The sequence below is a fragment of the Euleptes europaea genome, chromosome 4 (genome assembly GCF_029931775.1).
Source record: "Euleptes europaea isolate rEulEur1 chromosome 4, rEulEur1.hap1, whole genome shotgun sequence".
NCBI classification, from domain to species: Eukaryota; Metazoa; Chordata; class Lepidosauria; order Squamata; family Sphaerodactylidae; genus Euleptes; species Euleptes europaea.
In genome coordinates, this window is record NC_079315.1 from 55780855 (window position 1) to 55800369 (window position 19515).

Below are 19515 nucleotides of genomic sequence, written 5' to 3' on the forward strand. Positions count from 1 at the left end.
CTAAAAATGACTAAGTTTCAGGTATTCTCTACAGTACTTGCTATTCCATGACAAACCAAAGTTTTGCAAAATTTTATTGAGTCAAACTAATGTTGCAATACAATGATGAGGGCATACATCTGAAGTAACAAAGATAAAACTGTTTGCTAATATTGTTTAGTTTCTTCACATGTACCAAACTTTGGAGTCAACGCACTATCAATACTCCTAATTCGTCAAAACACTGAAACTGGGTGTTCTGCTTCTCCGGTATAAGGGGGAAAAAAAACCAAGCTCAATTAATCATGTAACGGATGCATTTTAACCATTAAGTATCCATAAAGAAATAACTGCAAGAATTGGTTCACTAAATTTATTTTTAAAATCATAAAACGTCTTACAAAAGAGCATTACATTCTGCACACTGCTCTGCAAGGATGCCAGGAATAAAGTGGCCCTACTAGAACTCTTTCCCAACTTAAAAAAAAGTATAAAGCAGGTGGGTTCACAAGTTACAGGGGGGAAAAAATTACAGTTTACAACCAACATAGAACAAAAATAAAATCCACTTTCTCTGCTGCTGTTTCAAAATACCAATGTTAGTTTCACAAGCCACCCCCCTCCCTCCCACCTATTTGTAAAGAACTAAAACATTACATCTGGTGACAGCAAAAATATCACTACACCTCAAATGCAGAACACCTATGAAGCAGAGGAATGTTGGCTTTTTAAACAGAAGCAGATTTAAGAAAAAAAAAAGATGCAGGACTCCTTCAGTTCTTCACTAGTCTTAGAAAAACTTTCCAGAATACTGCTTCACACTATAAAAAAGAAAAAATATCTTGCATTAGAATCCTTCAACATCTGCATACTGCTTCACACTATAAGGAAAAAGAAAAAAAAGGCATGTATTAGAATGGTTGAACAAACAATTTGAATCAATTTTTAAAAATACATTTAATACAAATTAATACATACTGGTTAAAGCTTGACAATTTATAATTAGTAGTAATTTGCAGACAAAGATACACATTGCAAGATGATCACTAGACAGCCAATGTTAAAGAAAACAAAGCAAGTAAAATCTAAAGTTGTTATACATGGCAGAAAAGGAAGCAATGCCAGGGAGGTGCGAAATGCTGCATTAACAGCACCAATAGTTTTCAACTTGTCCTGTAGAGGCATGGCCTGTGCCATATGGTAGACTGCGATTTGTTGTCGATTTAGTTATCTAAAAACAACAAAATCACTAGTCTTCCACACAGAACTAGACCAACATCTATTGAAATCTTCTACATTTTCTACAGGATCTATGTAACAGATTACAAGTAGATTTTTTGCAGCAGTTTCCACCAGAGAAATGAGGACTGCTTGGTTAAGGTCACTCCAGCAAGATTAGTTTTGAGGCTATCTTCATTGAATAAGAATGGAAAACAGAAGAGGAAGGCATACTACCAAGTGCAGAAGTTAGAAATAACTACTAAAAATTATTTTTATATGTTCTTTAAAAAAGTATACAAAGTTTAGTAATCAATCTATAAATAGTTAAGAGATAAAGTTGTATGCCAACTTGCCTGTTTTGCAGTAAATACTGTGCATTTTGAATCTGATCCTGTGTGCCTGTAATAGTTATTATCCGATCTTCCGACCCCTCTAAGGGTTCATCAATTTTGATTGATGCTCCTGATTCATGACGTATCTGTTTGATCCTTTGACCTCCTTTTCCAATAATAGAGCCAGCCAACTACAAAGAAAAAGTATTAAATCTTTAACAGCAGCTAGTAAATTCAATATTCTAAAAATGATTGCTTTGGTCACAAAATAGTATTATTGTGACATTTCAAGTTATTAGACAAAAATTCTGGCTAATTTATGTTCCATAATTATAGAAGATGGAGAAATTAACAGCATTTTAACCTATTCTTTTCACATTCAAGACAGAATAAGCCAACCATATCAAGAGAAGCCAATAATAAATCTGAAAGTCCATATGCAGCATGAGATGAAAAGGTTACATGCCAGAAGTTTTACTGCAAAGTATATTAGATGAAGGGAATAAATATACTTACATCTTTGGGTATTGTAACTTGTGTTGTAATGATGGGTCCACCAAGATCACCATAAGATCCACGGCCCCCTGCATAAGAATAGTCTAATTTAAAACGTATGCATCTAGTTCTTGTAATGAATAAAGAGTAAATTATGTACAATACACATGCATATAAACTTACCATATCCTGATCCACCCTCGAACTGTGGGAAAAGGAAAACAAATTCGTTTCATGTCATCACTTTCAATTCTATTACATATGCATGAAATAATTTCAGATAGCTGAAAATACTTTCTGCCATAAAATAACAGTCTTTGGCATCTCAAGGGAAAGCCTCGCTCCAGAAGCCAGACAAAGCTGGAACACATTACAGAACAAGACTTCCTCATAAAATCCCAAGTGCTGCAGAGCTCCCTTCCTAGAAAGGCATGCATGAAGAAGCCACCACATTTAGCACTAACTAGTTACACACATACACAGATGGATGTACTTTTCCATGGAGTCTTCAGGTGTTAAGTAATCAAGTAGCAGTAGCGTATGCAATACGGGCAGTCTATGATTCTGCGGTGCAAAACTATTGTGTCTGGAAATTTTGATGTGTTGGCACCTGATTGGTCAGAAGACCGTATTAATAAACTTGACCCCCTCCTAGCAAGAACTCTACATAATCCTGTGGGTACACAATGTGGCACCAAAATTATGGAATTCCCTCCTCAGGGAAGTCCATCTGTCCCCCTCTATCACTGTCTTTTGCCAGCGGGAGAAAACTTTTATTAGTGGTGTGCGCATATTTTGTTTAACTGTATGCTTTGTTTTTACACAATGTATTTTAAAACTTGTTTTAATGTTTTTGATTGTTTACCACCTTGGGGACCCTAAACTGGGTGGAAGGGAACATAAAAATAATTTAAATAATAAACAATGGAATTAGCATCTTGATTTATATAAGAGATCTAGCAACTCTAATGGTATTTCAATTCTAATAGTTCAGTATTGCAATAACAAAGTTCATAAGATGTACTACATTAACTGAACCTGTTCTCGTCACACTGAACTCCCCTGCTCAGTCTGATCTCATTAACAAACAGGGTGGCTGGTTTTAGTTACTGCATCCAAGCAGCACATGCTTAACTCCACTCACATTTATGGTATGATTAAGTCCCATTAAACTAATTCCTTCCCCTATGTACACTTCATTTAATTACCAGTGCATTGGCACCAACCAGGTTTTCCACTGGTGGAAGAGGGAGGAAGCACTCTCTTTGGACCGTTCCAAAGGCTATGCTGGGCATCATGGGCCAAGCATGGACAAAGGCCATATGGGACAGGGATTACCGGTATAACTATTTATTGAATTTATACCCTGCCCTCCCCGGCCAGTGCCGGAGTTGGCAGGATCAAAGCAATATAGCTTGCCAGAATATCTGCATACATGGCATTATTCATGGACATATTCTTCAAAAACAACAACAGATTAAGCAGCAACATGCAGACCAAAAAGATGAAGAATGAACTCACCATTTCGGGTGTTTCTATGTCATCACAGGCATTGACGTGACACTGCATCATCTTTTCAGATGAGACAAGGCACAAAGAGGAACAAGAACACAAGAAAGTATATTTGAAACAAGCCGGTGTCTTCAAGTAGACCCAATGTTAATGAACGAAGCATTCAGGTTATATAATGGTCTCCCTGGCCTCTATATGGAGCATTAAAGCGGTTTGTAGTTATTATTTGTATAGATCTGGCCAAAATATGGCCATTTTATAACTGCCCTCTATTTTGTATTGGATGTCCCATTTTTGTACTTGATGTTTTAGCTACTATGCCAATAAATAAGGCGATGAATGAATGAATGAAAGTAGACCCAATAGCTAGCCCAGTAAGATGTGCATGCGCAGCAAGATTACATGAAAGGGACTACTACGAGAGATCTTATTGGATCAGATACAAAAGGGCAGGCAATATTAATATGGGCCCCAATATTCTAATACAGCTCTTAAGTAAAAAACAACAACTAAGCAGCAGCTTCACTTTTTACCAACATAAACTTTCTCACCATGCCCATGAATTGAAAGTGGTCTTCCAAGTCTATTCACACTAAAAAATTAAAATCTTTTACTTGGACCACGACAGTAAAAACAGATGCTAGTTGTACAGTAAGTTCTTTTGATACTAAGCTTACACCCCCACCCCCACAAAACAAGTATTTTTGGGGTTCAGTTTTAATAGACCTGGAAAATTTTGAAAAATCTGAATCTCCATACTGGTATATGGGGGGGGGGCTTATGGCGTTTTATGGATATTAAAATTTTTTAGGGTCTATTAAACCAAAACCCAAAAATTCCAGCCATCACTGAACTCCACATGGGTCTCAGAGGTAGCAGGCGGCACAGATGAATGCTGGGTTCAGCTGAGCCCAGAGTTAAGCTCTGTGCCGCCTACCACCTCCGAGTCCAAGTGGACTTTGGAGGCAGCAGCCCAGAGCTGAATGCTGGGCCTGACCAAGCCCAGCATTCAGCTCTGCGCTGCCTTCCGCTTCTGAGACCCAGCTAGCCAGCAGGTAAGAGAGGGGGAATGGGAAAAGGAATCCCCCCGTTTTTCAAATAATGGCAGGGCCAAAGCAGCCCAAATAATGCCAGAAAAATTGAGTATTATTTGGGATTTGCTTTTCAGCTCTCCCAAATCGGCACCATTTTTTTCGGGATAACTCCCCTCCCAAAAAAAATACCAATAAAGGTATTTTTTAGAGTTTTTCTCCAGTTTGGCTTTACCAAATGCACACCCCTAATACTAAGACCTATCTGAAACCAAGGAGTGCTTTAATTTTCCAGCTCAAAGTAAGAACTTAAATAAGACCCGTAATGCTAAAACAACTAAAGCAACCTATTTACTCAACCACAAAATGTCAATAATTACTGTATATTTCCAATATTCTTTCCTCGTAAAAAAGCAATTACTAGCATTTTGTTCAGAACTAGAATTTCCCCAAGTCATAAACCCTGCTGTAAATTACCAAAGGCTGCAAACGGGCACCTTGTGGTTAAACAGACTTTACTTTTCCCTTGCTTAAAGTCAGTGGAGCTTCAAATTAAAAAATTATCTGAATTCTGCTCATCAACAGCAATGTAACTTTAGTATTCTCATAAAAGAGAAAGTTCGCTGGTCACCCAGGACTCCTGCCATGCTGCCAGTATCATGGAACAGGCAATTGATCCACACTCCTACAACTAGACATTGGTCCTTAAGGCTATAAAAATACCGATAGAGTACTTGTCTGAAATTGTATGGCCATTCTTGCTGTCTGCTGCAACTGAATTAAAACATTACACTCATCATTAACTACAGCAAGCACTGAAAAGGCATCTATGCATGACAGCCCCCACTAACTGGCATAATTACACACAAATAAGCATTCCACACTGCACAACTTATGCAGCAATGTCTCACAGTAAAGCTCAAGAGAAATTTAAAATAAAAGCATGAACCGCTGAATTTAAATAATACTTTCATATTTCAAAATAGTTTGCCTTGGTTTATTTTTCTACAATTTTAAAAGTTTAATTTCTGCATCAAGTAATGGGAGAAACTGTTTATGAGCCACCCCACAAAAGGCATAATTAATGCTAAAACAGTTAAGGACAGAAAGCATTGGCTGCACTACTTGCTGGGTCTTGCCACTAAATAACAGTTGCCTCTAAGATTTTTTTTCTTTTGAACAGAATTTTACTAGCATATATTCTCATTTTCAAAGAGGTGTACCACTTTGCGCATCCTCCTACCAGCTAGGTTTAAAAGGGACAGCACATCTGATGATGAAAATTATTGGATGCTGTTTTGAAAGGATGGCAAATACAATGGTGCTCCTAACTCCTCAGAAATCTTTGATTTGACAAAAGCTGTAGCTCCCCTTAATTTAAACCTTCACAAAGGCAATTAGCCGGTCAATGTTTGGAAAGTGTCCCTAAAAACTAATACTTTTTAAAAAAGCGGTCTCTCTTCATTGGATTCTCCCCAAAAACACTAAAACCAGCTGCTTGCAATGTTGCCTTTTTATACCTCAAGAATGAGCAGAAATTATGTAAATACATGTGTTGCAATCCCCAAATTAACAAATTCATGATTAAGTGATTCTTCCACAAGCAGCATATTTATTAATGTGAGCAGGTTCAAACTTGTGCCATACTGAGGATGGACCGCCAGGCCTACAGTTGAGGGCTGCGAAAGTATTACATATTAGCTGGCCTCCCTTCTCCTTTTCTCTTTCCCTTTCCTCACTTCTTTTTGGTATTCTGTCTCCTTCCCACTGAAGCCATGAGACCGCTGCTAGCTGGTGGCCTCCCACTGTCATTTCTGGCATGTTACTATGTGGGGATGTTTTTCCCTTTAGGCGAGGTAGGGAAGTAAGAATGCATTTTAAGGCGCCATGTGAATATAAGGTATATACCTACTAGTTTAAATTAAGTTCTATAGTTTTTAATTCTATATTTTAAATTATATTATATGTGCATATATTATGTTGTTAGCCCCCTGAGCCCAGCTTTGCCGGGAAAGGGCAGGGTACAAACGGATAAATAAATACTATCAGTTATAATGATCAAATCCGTAACATTAAAAAACAGGTTGTTTATTTTTATTTCATTTATTTTTTGAGCTGCCTTGAGTGTGAAATGAGTGGGATAGCCATGTTTAAAAATAAATAAATAAATAATTTTCAAAAGCTGAATTACAAAGGAAGGGGCATTGAGTTCCACACATATAATTGCTTTTCAGACATCTGAAAAGGAATCTCTCCCCACTTTATTGAAAAGAAAAATTAAAAATCCATACCATTCCATCGTAGCGATCACCAGGTCTGCCTCTGCGATCATAAGACATAAGGTCCCTTAAGAATGCAAATGACAGATTCAGATATTTGCTTGCCTCATGTGCCAGTTTTTTCCTACATATCTTGCACCTTGTTCACATTTAAATGGAAACACTCCAATCCCCAAGTTCTCAGTCGCCAGATATTTACGCAACTAGATTTAGTGACATGGAATATGCAGTGACGTGGAATATCCAGTTATCAGCAATGACTATTACTGAACAAATATCCTGTTTACCAGGTCCCTCCTACTCTTATTTAATTTCACAAGAACTGCAATTCCACTTATAAACTACTGTAGTGCTCATCACCTCCTCATCCCCAAGTTCAAAACTGCTCTATGGAATGATCCTGAATCATGTATAAAATTAACTTACCCGCCTCTGGGAGGAGGAGGAGGAGGAAGAGGAAGATTGCGAGCTCTGCTACCACCTCTACCACCACGACCTGGAGGAGGGGGAGGGGGTCCTCTGCGAGGGCTCATATCATCATAATCTCTTCTTGGAGGCATGGGACGACCACGACCTGGAGGCATTCGATCAAAACCACCTCTGCCACGCATTGGAAAACCTACAGGGCGGCCTCTTCTGTCATCAAACATCATCGTAAATCCGCCATAGTCGTATGTTTCATCATAAAAATTTGGGTCATAAGGCTGTGCACGTCCTTTGATTGGTGACTAATATGAAAAAGGAAAAAAAATAAATATTTCAGAACTCCTATTTAAAAAATATAAAGCATCAACTCTGAAGCTGCTCTGAGCCCTGTGATCTAGAGGAGGAGCAGGGTATAAGGGTAAATAAAGACATATTATAGAACTGATACGCTTGTTTCTAATAATAAATGGTATTACAAACAGCAGGTAGGAACACTTTCCTTAAATTCATCTGAGTCAACAATGTAATGAGCACAACATACTTTTATAATTTACCCCAAGCACCCTTTTTATGCTACCTCTACAGGCTCTCAACTGATTACCTCTGATATAAGATCCAGTATTATTTTGATGCATTCCACAACTCTATCCGGCTTTCCACCAATTAGCACCACTCTGTCAGAAGAATGAGGACAACATTCTTGGAAAAGCTTAATGGTTGTTTGAGTGTTCTGCCAACAAATGTACAAGAAGAAATAGTTATACAAATTAATAAAATATAAAACAACTGCAAACTATATTGAAATACGCATGCTGTACAAGTAGAGACAAAGTTATGTAGGTAGATACATATTGGCAGCTCACTGGGGAGAGGCAGCACTCTCACACAGCTTGTATCTACACACACACTGCACTCCATCAGTTCATCCATGCTTCTACCCACAACCTTTTAAATTCAGTAAAATAGGAACATTCTGTCATCCCACCCACTTTATGAAAATGCAATGTGCTCCCTTCCAATGGTTGTTCCTAGGGGTTCAACAATCTTGTAACATTTCAACAATACACAGGTTTTACAGTATTTACATTTTCAATTTGAGATTTTCAAAACAGAAAATAAAACTAGAACTAAAAATGTAAGCTTCATAACACAATAGCCCAGCAGAAAAGGTTATCCTATACCTACAGTCATCTTAACAAGCCTGAAAATTAAAAGTTTTCTTAAGAGATTTAGCTTCATGCCTGGAATGAACAATCTCTTTCCATTTGACAAACTTTGGTTAACTGGAAATGCTATAAATGCAGGGCTACTACTTAAAAAAAGCAATTCACTGTTGACATTTGCCTTTCCTCTAGTAAGTACCAGCCCTCACAATACAATAATGACTTGACTTCAAGGTACAGGGAGCCACATATGGGAGAACATGTTCTCTCAGATATCCATACTGGGCTTTATAGGTAACAACTACTATCTTGACTATGGCCCAGAAACCACAATCAATGGAACTCTTACAAAACTGGAGTTCTATGCTCCCACTAGCTAATACCTCAAAACCAGTATGATTGCATTAACAGCAAAGTGGTTTCCTCAAATAAAAACGGTGCCTGCAAGTCATCATCGGTGTATGCGCTGGCAACAAGAAACATATCTAGGAACCACTGTCCCACCTGGTGGGAGCATTAAGCTGCTTCACCCCTTGAACTTCCAATTTCATAAAATAAGCCATCTAAAACATCAAGTGTGTTGGGTTGTCAAAGTATTTTGGAGTAAATACTTCAACAGGAGTGGAAAACTTTCAAGAACATTATGGCATCCATATTTTCATCACTTAGCACGTACTGCAAATATACTTGATAGCATCTATAGCATGAGAAATGACTAAGGATGACTATACTGTTTATATGGCTGTGTATCTCCGCAAGGACAAAATACCTCTCGAAGTTCTTTGATTTTAGCTCCTTTGACACCAATAATTCCTCCAGCCAAACTCTGGTGAATCAACAGCCTTAATTCACAGTCAAAATCACTTCCTTTGTAATGCTGGTACTATCACAAGTTTAGGGAAGAAAAAGTTAAGAGCAGTTAACAAAAGCTTACTCGAATAACTATTACAAGTTTAACAATTTGACTCAAAACATTAGCAGTATAAAACAGCATTAATACAATAGTTTCTTGAGCTCCACAGAGTTATAGAGCAGTATTTTAATCTCCTTTTCTGCAAGGCAAATTCAACAAGAGCATATGGTATGGTATAGGGAATCTGCTGTTCACGTTAAAAAAATCCCACTTGCCAAGTGCAAGCTCTTGGGCTAGCCAAAAGCAGGCTGCTGCTTCCCCACCAAGACTTATTTTAGGTCATGGAGAATCTGGCATATCGGAAAAGCAGATTACTTATTACAAGGCCTAACAATATATGGGGTAACCTTGAAGTCACAACATAATTTAACCCAATAAATATTACTCTTAACATTAAAGCTTAATTTTGTTTAAGGAATGCAGTACAACTCTTGCTCATCTACCCACCATCACACCAGGCCATTTTTAATCTAAATCATGGTGGAGGAATTGGCTGCAGGAAATTGAATTTATCAGAAGCTAGGTATTCACAGATATTCCGGAACACTCACCTCTTCCAAAGTAGGGATAATTTTCTTCAAAATTTCTCCAATTGTTTCAATGTCTGCACTTATACTCAGTATGCTGTCAAATACCATAAGTGTCAGGTGTCACAGACAAGATGGGAAAAGGTAAAGTAAGTTGTATATTCATAATTCTATGGATCATGTCAACTTTACACAGTAGGTCTTACAGATATATTCCCCATTTAAGTAAACCTGTTTACTGAAGTTATACCACATGCACCTTGTTTATGCCCAATAGTATAAATGGTACAAGTTCAAGATAAGGGTTTGGAGATAGAGAATGGGCTTTTTGGAAGGGCTCAGATTAAGTGGACAAGAAACTGACGAAGAACTGAAAGCAGAGGTGAATACTCATGTTCCCCGCCACCATTAATTTAGGACACCCTCGCTATCACATTATTCAACTAGCACACCTTCTCATAGGAAACATGGGAATATGCAAGTGGTGAACATTATATTTGGAATAGGGTTATGAGACCAGTTAGAAATTAGATTACTAATGGGCTCCGCGAGAAAACGAATACAAATGCAAGACAAAAAGGACAACACAAATGAGAAGTGAAGGAGAGTGAACCAGGAGTTAGCATTTCATCAGAAAAAATTATGAGCAGGCAATGCTGGGGAAGCAAGGTGGGCCACAAAGACAGAGCGAGAGACTATTTTGAAACAATCTGATTTACAATGCAGCAAATATACAACAATTGAAGCTGTGCTCCTTCCATTGAAATAAAATTAGTGGATTGTTGGGTGGGCAACTCACGTAAAAGTTCAGTGACAAAAAAGACTTAATGGGGAAAATAAGACAGAAAACTTAAAAAACAATACACCGTCTACGGGGATACTATTTAATTATATAAAAGGCAGGTAATAATATACATTTCTCTCTTTCTAATCAGGCAGTGAGGCATAAACTGTTGGGACATACCGCTCGGGGCCACTGCTGTCTGGGACTGAAACACTGGCATTGTACTGCATTGGTCATTGGCGTTCGTGGATGTTGGCATTGGGCATGGGCATTCAATCAGAAGTTGTCAAGTAAGGCACCCGTTTGGCAACGAGCACATTTTTGGGCATAGCCAACCAGGGTTTTCACATGGGCGTTCAGGGGCGGATGGGCCAACGTCATGGTGGGCAACGCAGGGGCAAGTCGATCCAGTACATGGGCAACGGAGAGATATATGGCCAAAAAAACAAGGAGAGGGAAGAGGGGGAAAAGCAATAAATTTTAATTTAATACAAACTATACTCATTACTCTCAATGAAACAAGCTTAAGTTGTTCTGAAGACTAACACAATAACGGATAGCTACATTGACTGTGGCTTAACAGTTATGGACTGTAAAAATGAGTTACTTGGCCTAAACTACTTTTAACATTATAAGTTGCAGTAGCAGGCTGGCTCGTGAGGGTAGACACAAAACCTGTAGAGCTTCAGGTTACAGAAATCCTGGGAAAATTGGGAAAGCCACTAATCCAGGAATTATATGTATGAAATCTGGATTTGGGTAGGTGAATTTTTAAGTACACTAGCTTCAAAAAGGTCAGTTAATGCACAAGTGATTGCTACCCAGTTCTTGCTTACAGTCTTATACCTCAGATCTAATAACTAAAGTTGACAGTTAGAACATTCTGCAGGAGTTTATTTTACAATATAATGAAAATATCAAACACAATGTGAAATGATATAGTGCCAAATATTTCATTTAACACCAATATTACTACTTTAAACTACTGTATAAACTATGTATAGTGCACAATAAACAATAAATTGCTTTTTTCAAAGCATATTAAACTACGAGGCTTAGTTAATGCTGAGCGTGTCTATTCACAAGAGTCAACCCACTATAATAAGGTAAATAGATTAATCATATTCACTGAAAATTCCTTCCTTATTAAAACATATCTATACTACTCTGTCCCCATACATAAAAGTCATGCCAGTCTTAAAACATCTCCCTCCCAAACAGATGGAATGCGTAAACAAAAATCATTTCTATAACTGGGCAAAGAACAGGCAACTAAAGTGTTTTCTAGAAACAACTGAATATTTCCACAGGAAATTATGGAAGTAAGGATTTAAGCCCTCTTCAATATTGCTAGTTAAGGCATTAAAATACACAATTTAGTGTGATGCATTTCCAAAAAGAGGGGACAGGAATTTCTCCACATGATTTGTTCTGTGTTAAGATACAAATGGAAAATCCTGACACCTAAACTAAAAATCATTACCTATGGTTTGTATTGAACACTTAAGTCTACGAAAATTTCGTAACTGCTAGAAATGCACACAATTAGCCTTAAACGCTATGTACTGCAAAATAATGTTTAACTTTTAAATACTCACGTCTGTACGAAGCGCCTTAATATTTTTGCCACCTTTGCCAATCACTGCTCCAGCATTCTAAAAAGAGTCACAAGTTAAATTTTCTCAAATGAAATGAGGATAAAACTCATGGGTAAAGGATGACAGGTGGATACCTGACATTACCATTGTTTCATATTCCTAATTTCTCAGGGAATAAACCAAAGTACAATCTCAACACAAGACTAAGTACAGTCTGTCTTCAGGTTTAATAAAAATGATATACCACCATTGTATCTTTAGCATACACAAGAAAACTGCATAACAATATCTGCAATAGCAGCTGATCTCTTGAAGGAGTAGCGTTCAAGCCTACATGTGACTATATACATATATGTGTGTGTGTCGCAGCCGACTTATGCAACCCCTTTATGGGGTTTTCATGGCAAGAGACTCACAGAGGTATTTCTTGGTGGTCCCCCATCCAAATACTAACCAGGGCTGACCCTGCTTAGCTTCTGAGATCTGACGAGATCAGGCTAGCCTGGACCATCCAGGCTATATTTGGGGACTATATATACATATAGTCCCCAAATTTCTGAATATCAGATTATGACTTTCCACCTCATAATCAGTAATTGCTAGGTCATCTTAAAAAGAACTTCCTCAGCTCAAGTAACAGAAACATTTTTGATTCTCAAAACGGATAATTTGGTACAGAATTCTGTTATAGTCTTCCCAGTAAACTTTAACTGCCACTCCAAATACACTCTCTCTGCTCAAAACTTGTAATCTAATGCTCGATTGATATATGCAGCTAAATGGAAGACAGTCAAGATACCAGACAAAAAAGACTGTATAAAAAAGATGCTGGAATTGACCGAGATAGCAAAGCTTACAGCTTTGATAAACCAGAATGATAATGTACAATTTTGGGGGGAATGGGAGGCTTGGAGAATTTACTGTGAAAATCATTTTTTAATCATTTTACTCTTTGATCTAATCCCTTATTTATACTTTGTATTAATTTTTATATTAGGTATTGATTTAATAATGTTGGATACGATAAGAACAGGTTAATTAAAATAATATTGGGATTAGCTCTGTTAGCAAAAGTTTATACAATTCATTTTTAGATGGAAGAGGGAGAGGGGGAAGTCATTTTATTGTTAAATTAGAGATATTACTTGTTTTTCTTTTTATTATTACTATTATATTGTTTCTGTTGATATATTAAATGAAGAAAATAAAAAAAATATTATAAAAAAACCTTGTAATCTAATGCAGATGACCCAACTAACTAACTAACTAAATGCCATGTATATCGCTTGCAAAAAGCATCTTGGGTAAAAAGGAAACCTACTTTACTCTGAAGCAGAATGCGCAGTTCAACCATCTCATCAGTGTTCCTAGACCTTTTGAAGGCCTGCTCCTCTTCAATATCTTCAGCAGGACGTTTGCCTAGTATTTCAAAGGACAACAACGCAAACGTATTTTCTCCTTCCTCTAATAAACAGCTTCTTCAACGTAATAACTTATACGAATTAATATTACAAGTTATCATTTATAGCATGAACTTATGAGGCCAGCTTTACTTATGAATTTGAAACTCTATACCATAAGCATTTCCACAGCTCACATATTGACCACCATCCAAACAACACTGAAAGCAAATCTAGCAATGAATTACAACAATATCCAAAATAAAGCTGTAATTCAGTGTTCTTGTTACTCATTTATATCAAGAACCACCAAAAACTACAGCTTCATACAAAATTATTTCAAAAGTTTTAACGCAAGATTTCAAGTTTAAATTTCGGACAGTAATACAGATTTATAATAACTGTAACTCTTAACGGCTCATTTCTGGATACACTATGTTTCGTTTAGCCATGTGGCAATTATACAGTTACAATCGCCCATCTACCAAGTTCTTGTACTTAAGAGATAAGGCTCGTATACCAATTTTTGAATGCTTAGCTTCTCCAAATTGTTTAAGTCTCCTCAAAAATCATTGTAAACAAATTTGTTTCAGAATTCAGTACAATCACTTGCCAAGAGAGCAAAAATAATAATGTGCTATTTTATAAAACACACCAGTCTAGTAGATAGTAAATACTCCTTTCTAAAGAACTGATCTATAAAATGGACACCTCAAAAAATAAAAGTTATCTATTAACTCAATAAAAATTACATTTAGTTACTACTGTAGCTGCCAGAAGTGGCAATTCAACACATAGTAAGCTTACCATTGGTTTCTGTGTTAGTAAAAGTCTCCTCTTGTTGTTCAGTCTCCATTATTTTTAGACTTGCAGATACAATCTGTCAAATAATAACTATATTAAAGCACTTATATAGAAAACAGCAAGCTCTACATCTTCCTAAAGAAATGAAGTCAGGTGGGGCATCTGGGTTCTAGCACTTACCTATATTATATAGTCTTGCCAAGCAAAACTTAAGTGTTCTGGGCGGGATCAAAGATCAGACAGCCTATGAAAAGCAACATAGTTTTGGTCTTGATCGTTAACAGATTAGTTTCCACAATTAAAGATAAAACCAAGGACAAACATTAGTCAACATGTCTATTACTATCCATATATAGAGCTTTCTGTCAAGGTACACTACATTTAATGACAACAATGAGTCCTTTATTCACAGTCCACTAACATACTGATCTTTTTTTAAAAAAAGTCTTCAATTGTGTAGCTCTAAGTTGCACTGCTAATTTTTAATACAAGAAAACCCCTTGCGCTTCAGCCACTGAATACTCATGCTGTATTTAATACACAAAACATTATAGAATTCAAACCTAGGAAGTGCCAGTTACTTGATATTATGTAAATTGCTTATTTTGCCTGCTGAAACAAAGCAACAGTAAATACAGCCTATTATTTAACAAGGAGGCAGTGAGCTAAATTTTCTTGATCATCTGACTATCTAGGGAGTTACAGCCAATAACACTTTTGTAATAATTGCATGTGACAAATGTCAGGAACGGGAAAGACACCGGAAGTGTTATTTCCAGCAATAAGCAGGCTGTACCAGGAAAACCTATCCCACACCTTTTGTTTTTTTCTCCTTTGTTTTGCACCAGCCTATGTCAGAACACAATCGCGGGGTTTAAATGTGCTTCAACAATCTACAATAAGGGAAGGAAGACGAGCATTCGAGAAAACCCGTCTAGCGTTGTTAGCAACGGAGCGGAAAGAAAGGAGGCGTGCAAGGCTACTAGCACGACCTACGCCCGGGGGGGGGGAGCGGTGGAGGGTGGCGGCAGAGGGTTAAACAGGCGCCAAACACACAACACAAATTTCATGTTTTTTTTAAACAACCCCCCTATATCTAGTTGTTTAACCCCCCCCCCCCACGCCTCAGGCGGGGTGGCGGTTGTCTTTAGAACTAAAGTCAGCTGCTTCTAATAACGGCCTAATTTACCGGCCACGACTCCTACTACGAACTGCAGCCTATAACCCATTGAAAAAGCGCAAGGGGGAGAAGGCCCCGCGCGCCTGGTTGCATAACCCTGACTTGCTTTTGCTAGAGACCAACGGGACCAAAAATGGCGGCTCTAGCAGCGGACTCCGCTGTAATGGCGACCACGAGCTGCTAGGAGGAGCCGGGAGCGGAAAAAAGTACCGCCACGCAGCGGCTCCACGGGAAGGTCCGCCAACCTCGAGACACAAAAGGCGTCTGAAGTCTCGCCCTGACTCATTCGACAGCAGGGAATAAGGCCGCCACGACCGCCGAGGCGGTTGGGTCCTGCGAGATTCAACAGGCCCGACAAGAAAAGGACAAGGGAACGCCTCTCGCTCGCATCCCGCCCCCCCCACCACCCCCAGAAGCCGCCATGATCTCTTCCGCAGCAGCCGCCACAACTAGGCAGCGCCTCTTTCTTGCGTCTCCTCCGTTCCCTCCCGATTCGGATCCCGCGAACGAAGCAAAAGGATTTCACATGGGGGGGGGGGAGGGAAGAGAGAGAAAGGAACGTAATGGCCGCCCTTCGCGAAAATACTACACCATCACCCACTCCTCGCAAGGAATCTTCCCCTCCCCCCATCCCCGCCTTCCAGGACTTGCCAGGCCAGAGGCCAACAACAACCCGAGAGACAGTAACCGCCTTCTCAGACGCCAAGAGGGCAGGGGAGAACTGAAACCACCCGAGCCCTGTCTACGCCTTACCACGCTGCGCGCTAACTCTGCCGAATCCACCTCAGGGAGTGCGAGAGAAAGGAGAGCAACTAGCAGCCGCGCGCGCACACGACGCCGACGCGCTCTCATTGGCTTACCCACCCAGCTATCCCGTTTCCATTAGCTGCGAGGCCTGTCTTTCTCCCGTTGGGGGCGTTTTTCCCCTCTTGGGTCCCGCCCTCCGTGGCGGCCTCCCGCGCGCCGACGCCGCAAGCTCGGCCGAAGGCCGGTAAAACCAGCGGCGCGGATGGGCTCGTCATCCTCCCACCTGCCCCCATGTCTTGGTTTCCTTTGCTCCCACCTTCCCCCTTGGCTTACATATTGGGCCACACTTACGCTACAGAAGTAGTTCAAGCGATTATTGATCTCAGTTCCTGTCGTTCAGAACCGTGCGGGAGTGCTTCAAGGAGAAGGAAACTGACCTGAGGTCGCGTGCGAGAGCGAGCGGGAATATGGCGCTTGCAAAAACTCCGCCTTGTCCTCGCGATCTGTAACGGGGGGGGGGGGGGTTCGACTTCTCGCGAGTCCCGGAAGTTTAGTTCTTAGGTCGTTTTGGCGCTTACAACAACACAAAAAAAAGGAAGGTGGGACTTCGGTTGGGGTGACGGTGGAATGGGAAGCGGATGCAAGTAACGTATGTTAGGAAAGGATGCCAGGGCTAGGAATTAGCTGTCCTAGCTGTATAGGTGGGGTGTGAGGGTGTATATATTTGGATTTATTGCCGTCTTTTATTCTATTTTTACGGGATTCTTCAGCTTTTTTTGGGGGGGGACGTTAAGTTGGGGTAATGGCCAACTGTATATGACTTCTCTTTCTCTCTCTGGGTGTGTATATATGCATTAATACATGCATTCATAGAGTAGGTACCAACCTTGAGGAGCAAATGTCCTGCCCCCTTAATAGAAACTTTATGGGATTTTTACGAAACTGGACAGTGTTGTTCATCTCTATGCCGTGATCAATTTAAACTGCTCATTAAAAAAAAAAAAAAAACAAGCCTCTATTAAAAGGGCAGGGCGTTTTTTCCTGTGGGTTGTTGTCAACTCTGATGCATGATAATGCACACTCTCTCTTTTTCACTGTTGAAAGAGCTGTAAATGGGGATGGTTTGGTAGGTAAACTATTCTGCTTGAGGGCCGAGGTTTTGCAAATGGAGATTACAGTCTTGTTTTATGGTGTAAGGCTGTAATCCCGGGCAGATATGCTTACAGTTAAGCTCTGAGGAATTTTCTCTTGAGGAAAGGTGCCAAGAACAGGATTGCAACCTTTAACACATAATTCATAATTTCACTACTGCTTCTAGCTCACAAAAGTAAATTTCCAAGCTAATCTGATGGCATATTAAACAGCCTCAAAGAAAAGCAACCAATTTTTACCTTCTTTATGTACCTCTTTGCCATGTGGTAATTCTTGCTTGGACTTTTTCATTTTTCATGTTAGTAGTAAATCTCTTGCTTTTGAGTATTTTTATGGATTGCAGTAATTTGCATACAGTTTGTGTGTATTCATGATGACTCGTAGTTTGGTCTTGAGCTTGTATGGTGGAAGTCACTTGATCTACTTGAAGACTAACACATGGAATGTTATGTCTACTACAGTTAGATTCGAGTCCAGTAGCACCTTAGAGACCAAAAAGAGTTTCAGGGGATAAGCTTTCAATAGTCAAGGGAGCTTTGACTCGAAAGCTTATACCCTGAAATTTTTGTCTCTTAAGGTGCTACTGGACTCAACTCTAACTGTTCTGCTGCAGACAAACATTGCTACTCTCTGAAAATGTCTGCTATAACTTCATTGAGAATATTGTGATCTTAAACATGCTTATTAGGAAGCCGGTCCCATTTAACTTAAGTAGAGCTTACTTCATAATAAAATTAGTTCAGATTGGGTCACAAGTGTTCAGAGAATGGTTTCTTACACCATGCTAGGATGGGATTCAGCAGTTGGACCCTCAGGCAGTTGCTGAGGACTCGCTGTTTGATGGATCTTACCACCTATTCCCAGTAAATTATAATGTTTCTGCTTCCTGATTTTGAGCAGTGACAAGGATTTGAGCCCGCAGCCCTCCTCCTGGAACTCTCTTGCTCATCGATGGTAGAAAAGAAGTCACCAAGGCGCTGGGCAGGACCTGGAGAGTGGCAAGCAAACAGCAGTAGAAGCTGTCCTCTAGATATGGAGTGAAGAGGGGATGAAATAATGGGGAGGGGGACCCCCAATATCTGTAACTGGCTCTGCACCTTGCTTTAATTGTCCACCTGCTTTCATCCCATCGTCGTCTGCTATACGACGGCTATAACCAAGAAAATCTCTCTTGTGTCTGACATTAATATGAGACAATCCTGTACAACTGCTAAACAAACCACCTGCAATGCACCGGAGAAATACTGCCCCATGCATGCTTACTTGGGAGTAAATACCATAGAGTTCAATGAAACATGTTTCAGGGGGGGAAAGATCTAGGATTAGGTTACAAGGCAGTTGCCAATCTTCTATGCCATGGCATTTATGCCAGGAACTATGCTAACTCCTGGGTATAAACTGGATGTTCTCCAATGTCTTCACAAGAAGATGGTTGCTTTGGCTGATTCATCTATTTTTTTTAAGCCATCAAGCTACATCTGACTTACGGCAACCCCTGCTGAGTGTTTCAAGGCAAGAGATGTTCAGATGTAGTTTGCCATTGCCTGCCTCCATGTCAAGACCCTGGTATTTCTTGGAGGTCTCCCATCCAAATACTAGCCAGGGTCGACCCTGCTTAATTTCTGAGATCTGACGAGATCAGGCTAGCCTGGGCTATCCAGGTCAGGGCTATTAATCTAATACATCTACTGAACAGGAAATAAGTGATACTTGGGATGAGTCTGCCACTACACTGGGACATAATTTTAGATGTCCCTCTGTGGGTAGAAATTGTTAAAAAGGGGCAAGGAAATATTTTTCCTCATGCCTACCACAGAGGATAGGAAGGAAGAAAATTTTGTGGTTGTCTTCTAGGCAGTTGCCATCACAGAAACAACATGCATTGAATTTGGGTTTAAGTTTTGTTCCCACTTCTAAATACAATAATTTTCAGACCCAGGTAGATCTTTTTTGATTTGTTTTACCCCAGATC

General features: G+C 39.5%; 1 protein-coding gene across 2 annotated transcripts; it reads right to left on the reverse strand.

Annotated features, from left to right (window-relative positions):
* Positions 1–482: 482 nt before the first annotated feature.
* HNRNPK (heterogeneous nuclear ribonucleoprotein K) lies at positions 483–16475 on the reverse strand. 2 transcript variants are annotated; one of them, XM_056847940.1, is made up of 16 exons: positions 16398–16475; positions 14645–14708; positions 14468–14540; positions 13582–13679; positions 12261–12317; positions 10843–10886; positions 9903–9975; positions 9208–9315; positions 7877–8005; positions 7276–7577; positions 6862–6916; positions 3549–3599; positions 2211–2232; positions 2049–2131; positions 1554–1723; positions 483–860 (listed from the first exon to the last, which is right to left on the reverse strand). In XM_056847940.1, the coding sequence occupies exons 3-16, from the start codon at positions 14514–14516 to the stop codon at positions 827–829; spliced, it is 1275 nt and encodes a 424-aa protein (XP_056703918.1). In that variant the 5' UTR covers positions 14517–14540; positions 14645–14708; positions 16398–16475; the 3' UTR covers positions 483–826. The 2 variants fall into 2 exon arrangements, with proteins under 2 accessions (XP_056703918.1, XP_056703917.1); XM_056847939.1 differs by having other exon boundaries at positions 484–860; positions 9208–9321.
* Positions 16476–19515: the final 3040 nt, after the last annotated feature.

What these genes read in the sequence shown, in the direction of transcription:
- HNRNPK (XM_056847939.1), bottom strand. Translation starts at nt 14,516, where the DNA reads ATGGAGACTGAACAACAAGAGGAGACTTTTACTAACACAGAAACCAAT. An exon ending in CCTCCTCCTCCCAGAGGCGG is followed by an intron (nt 6,917 to 7,275) that starts GTAAGTTAATTT and finishes TGCATTCTTAAG; the next exon opens with GGACCTTATGTCTTATGATC. An exon ending in GTGATCGCTACGATGGAATG is followed by an intron (nt 3,600 to 6,861) that starts GTATGGATTTTT and finishes TCATCTGAAAAG; the next exon opens with ATGATGCAGTGTCACGTCAA.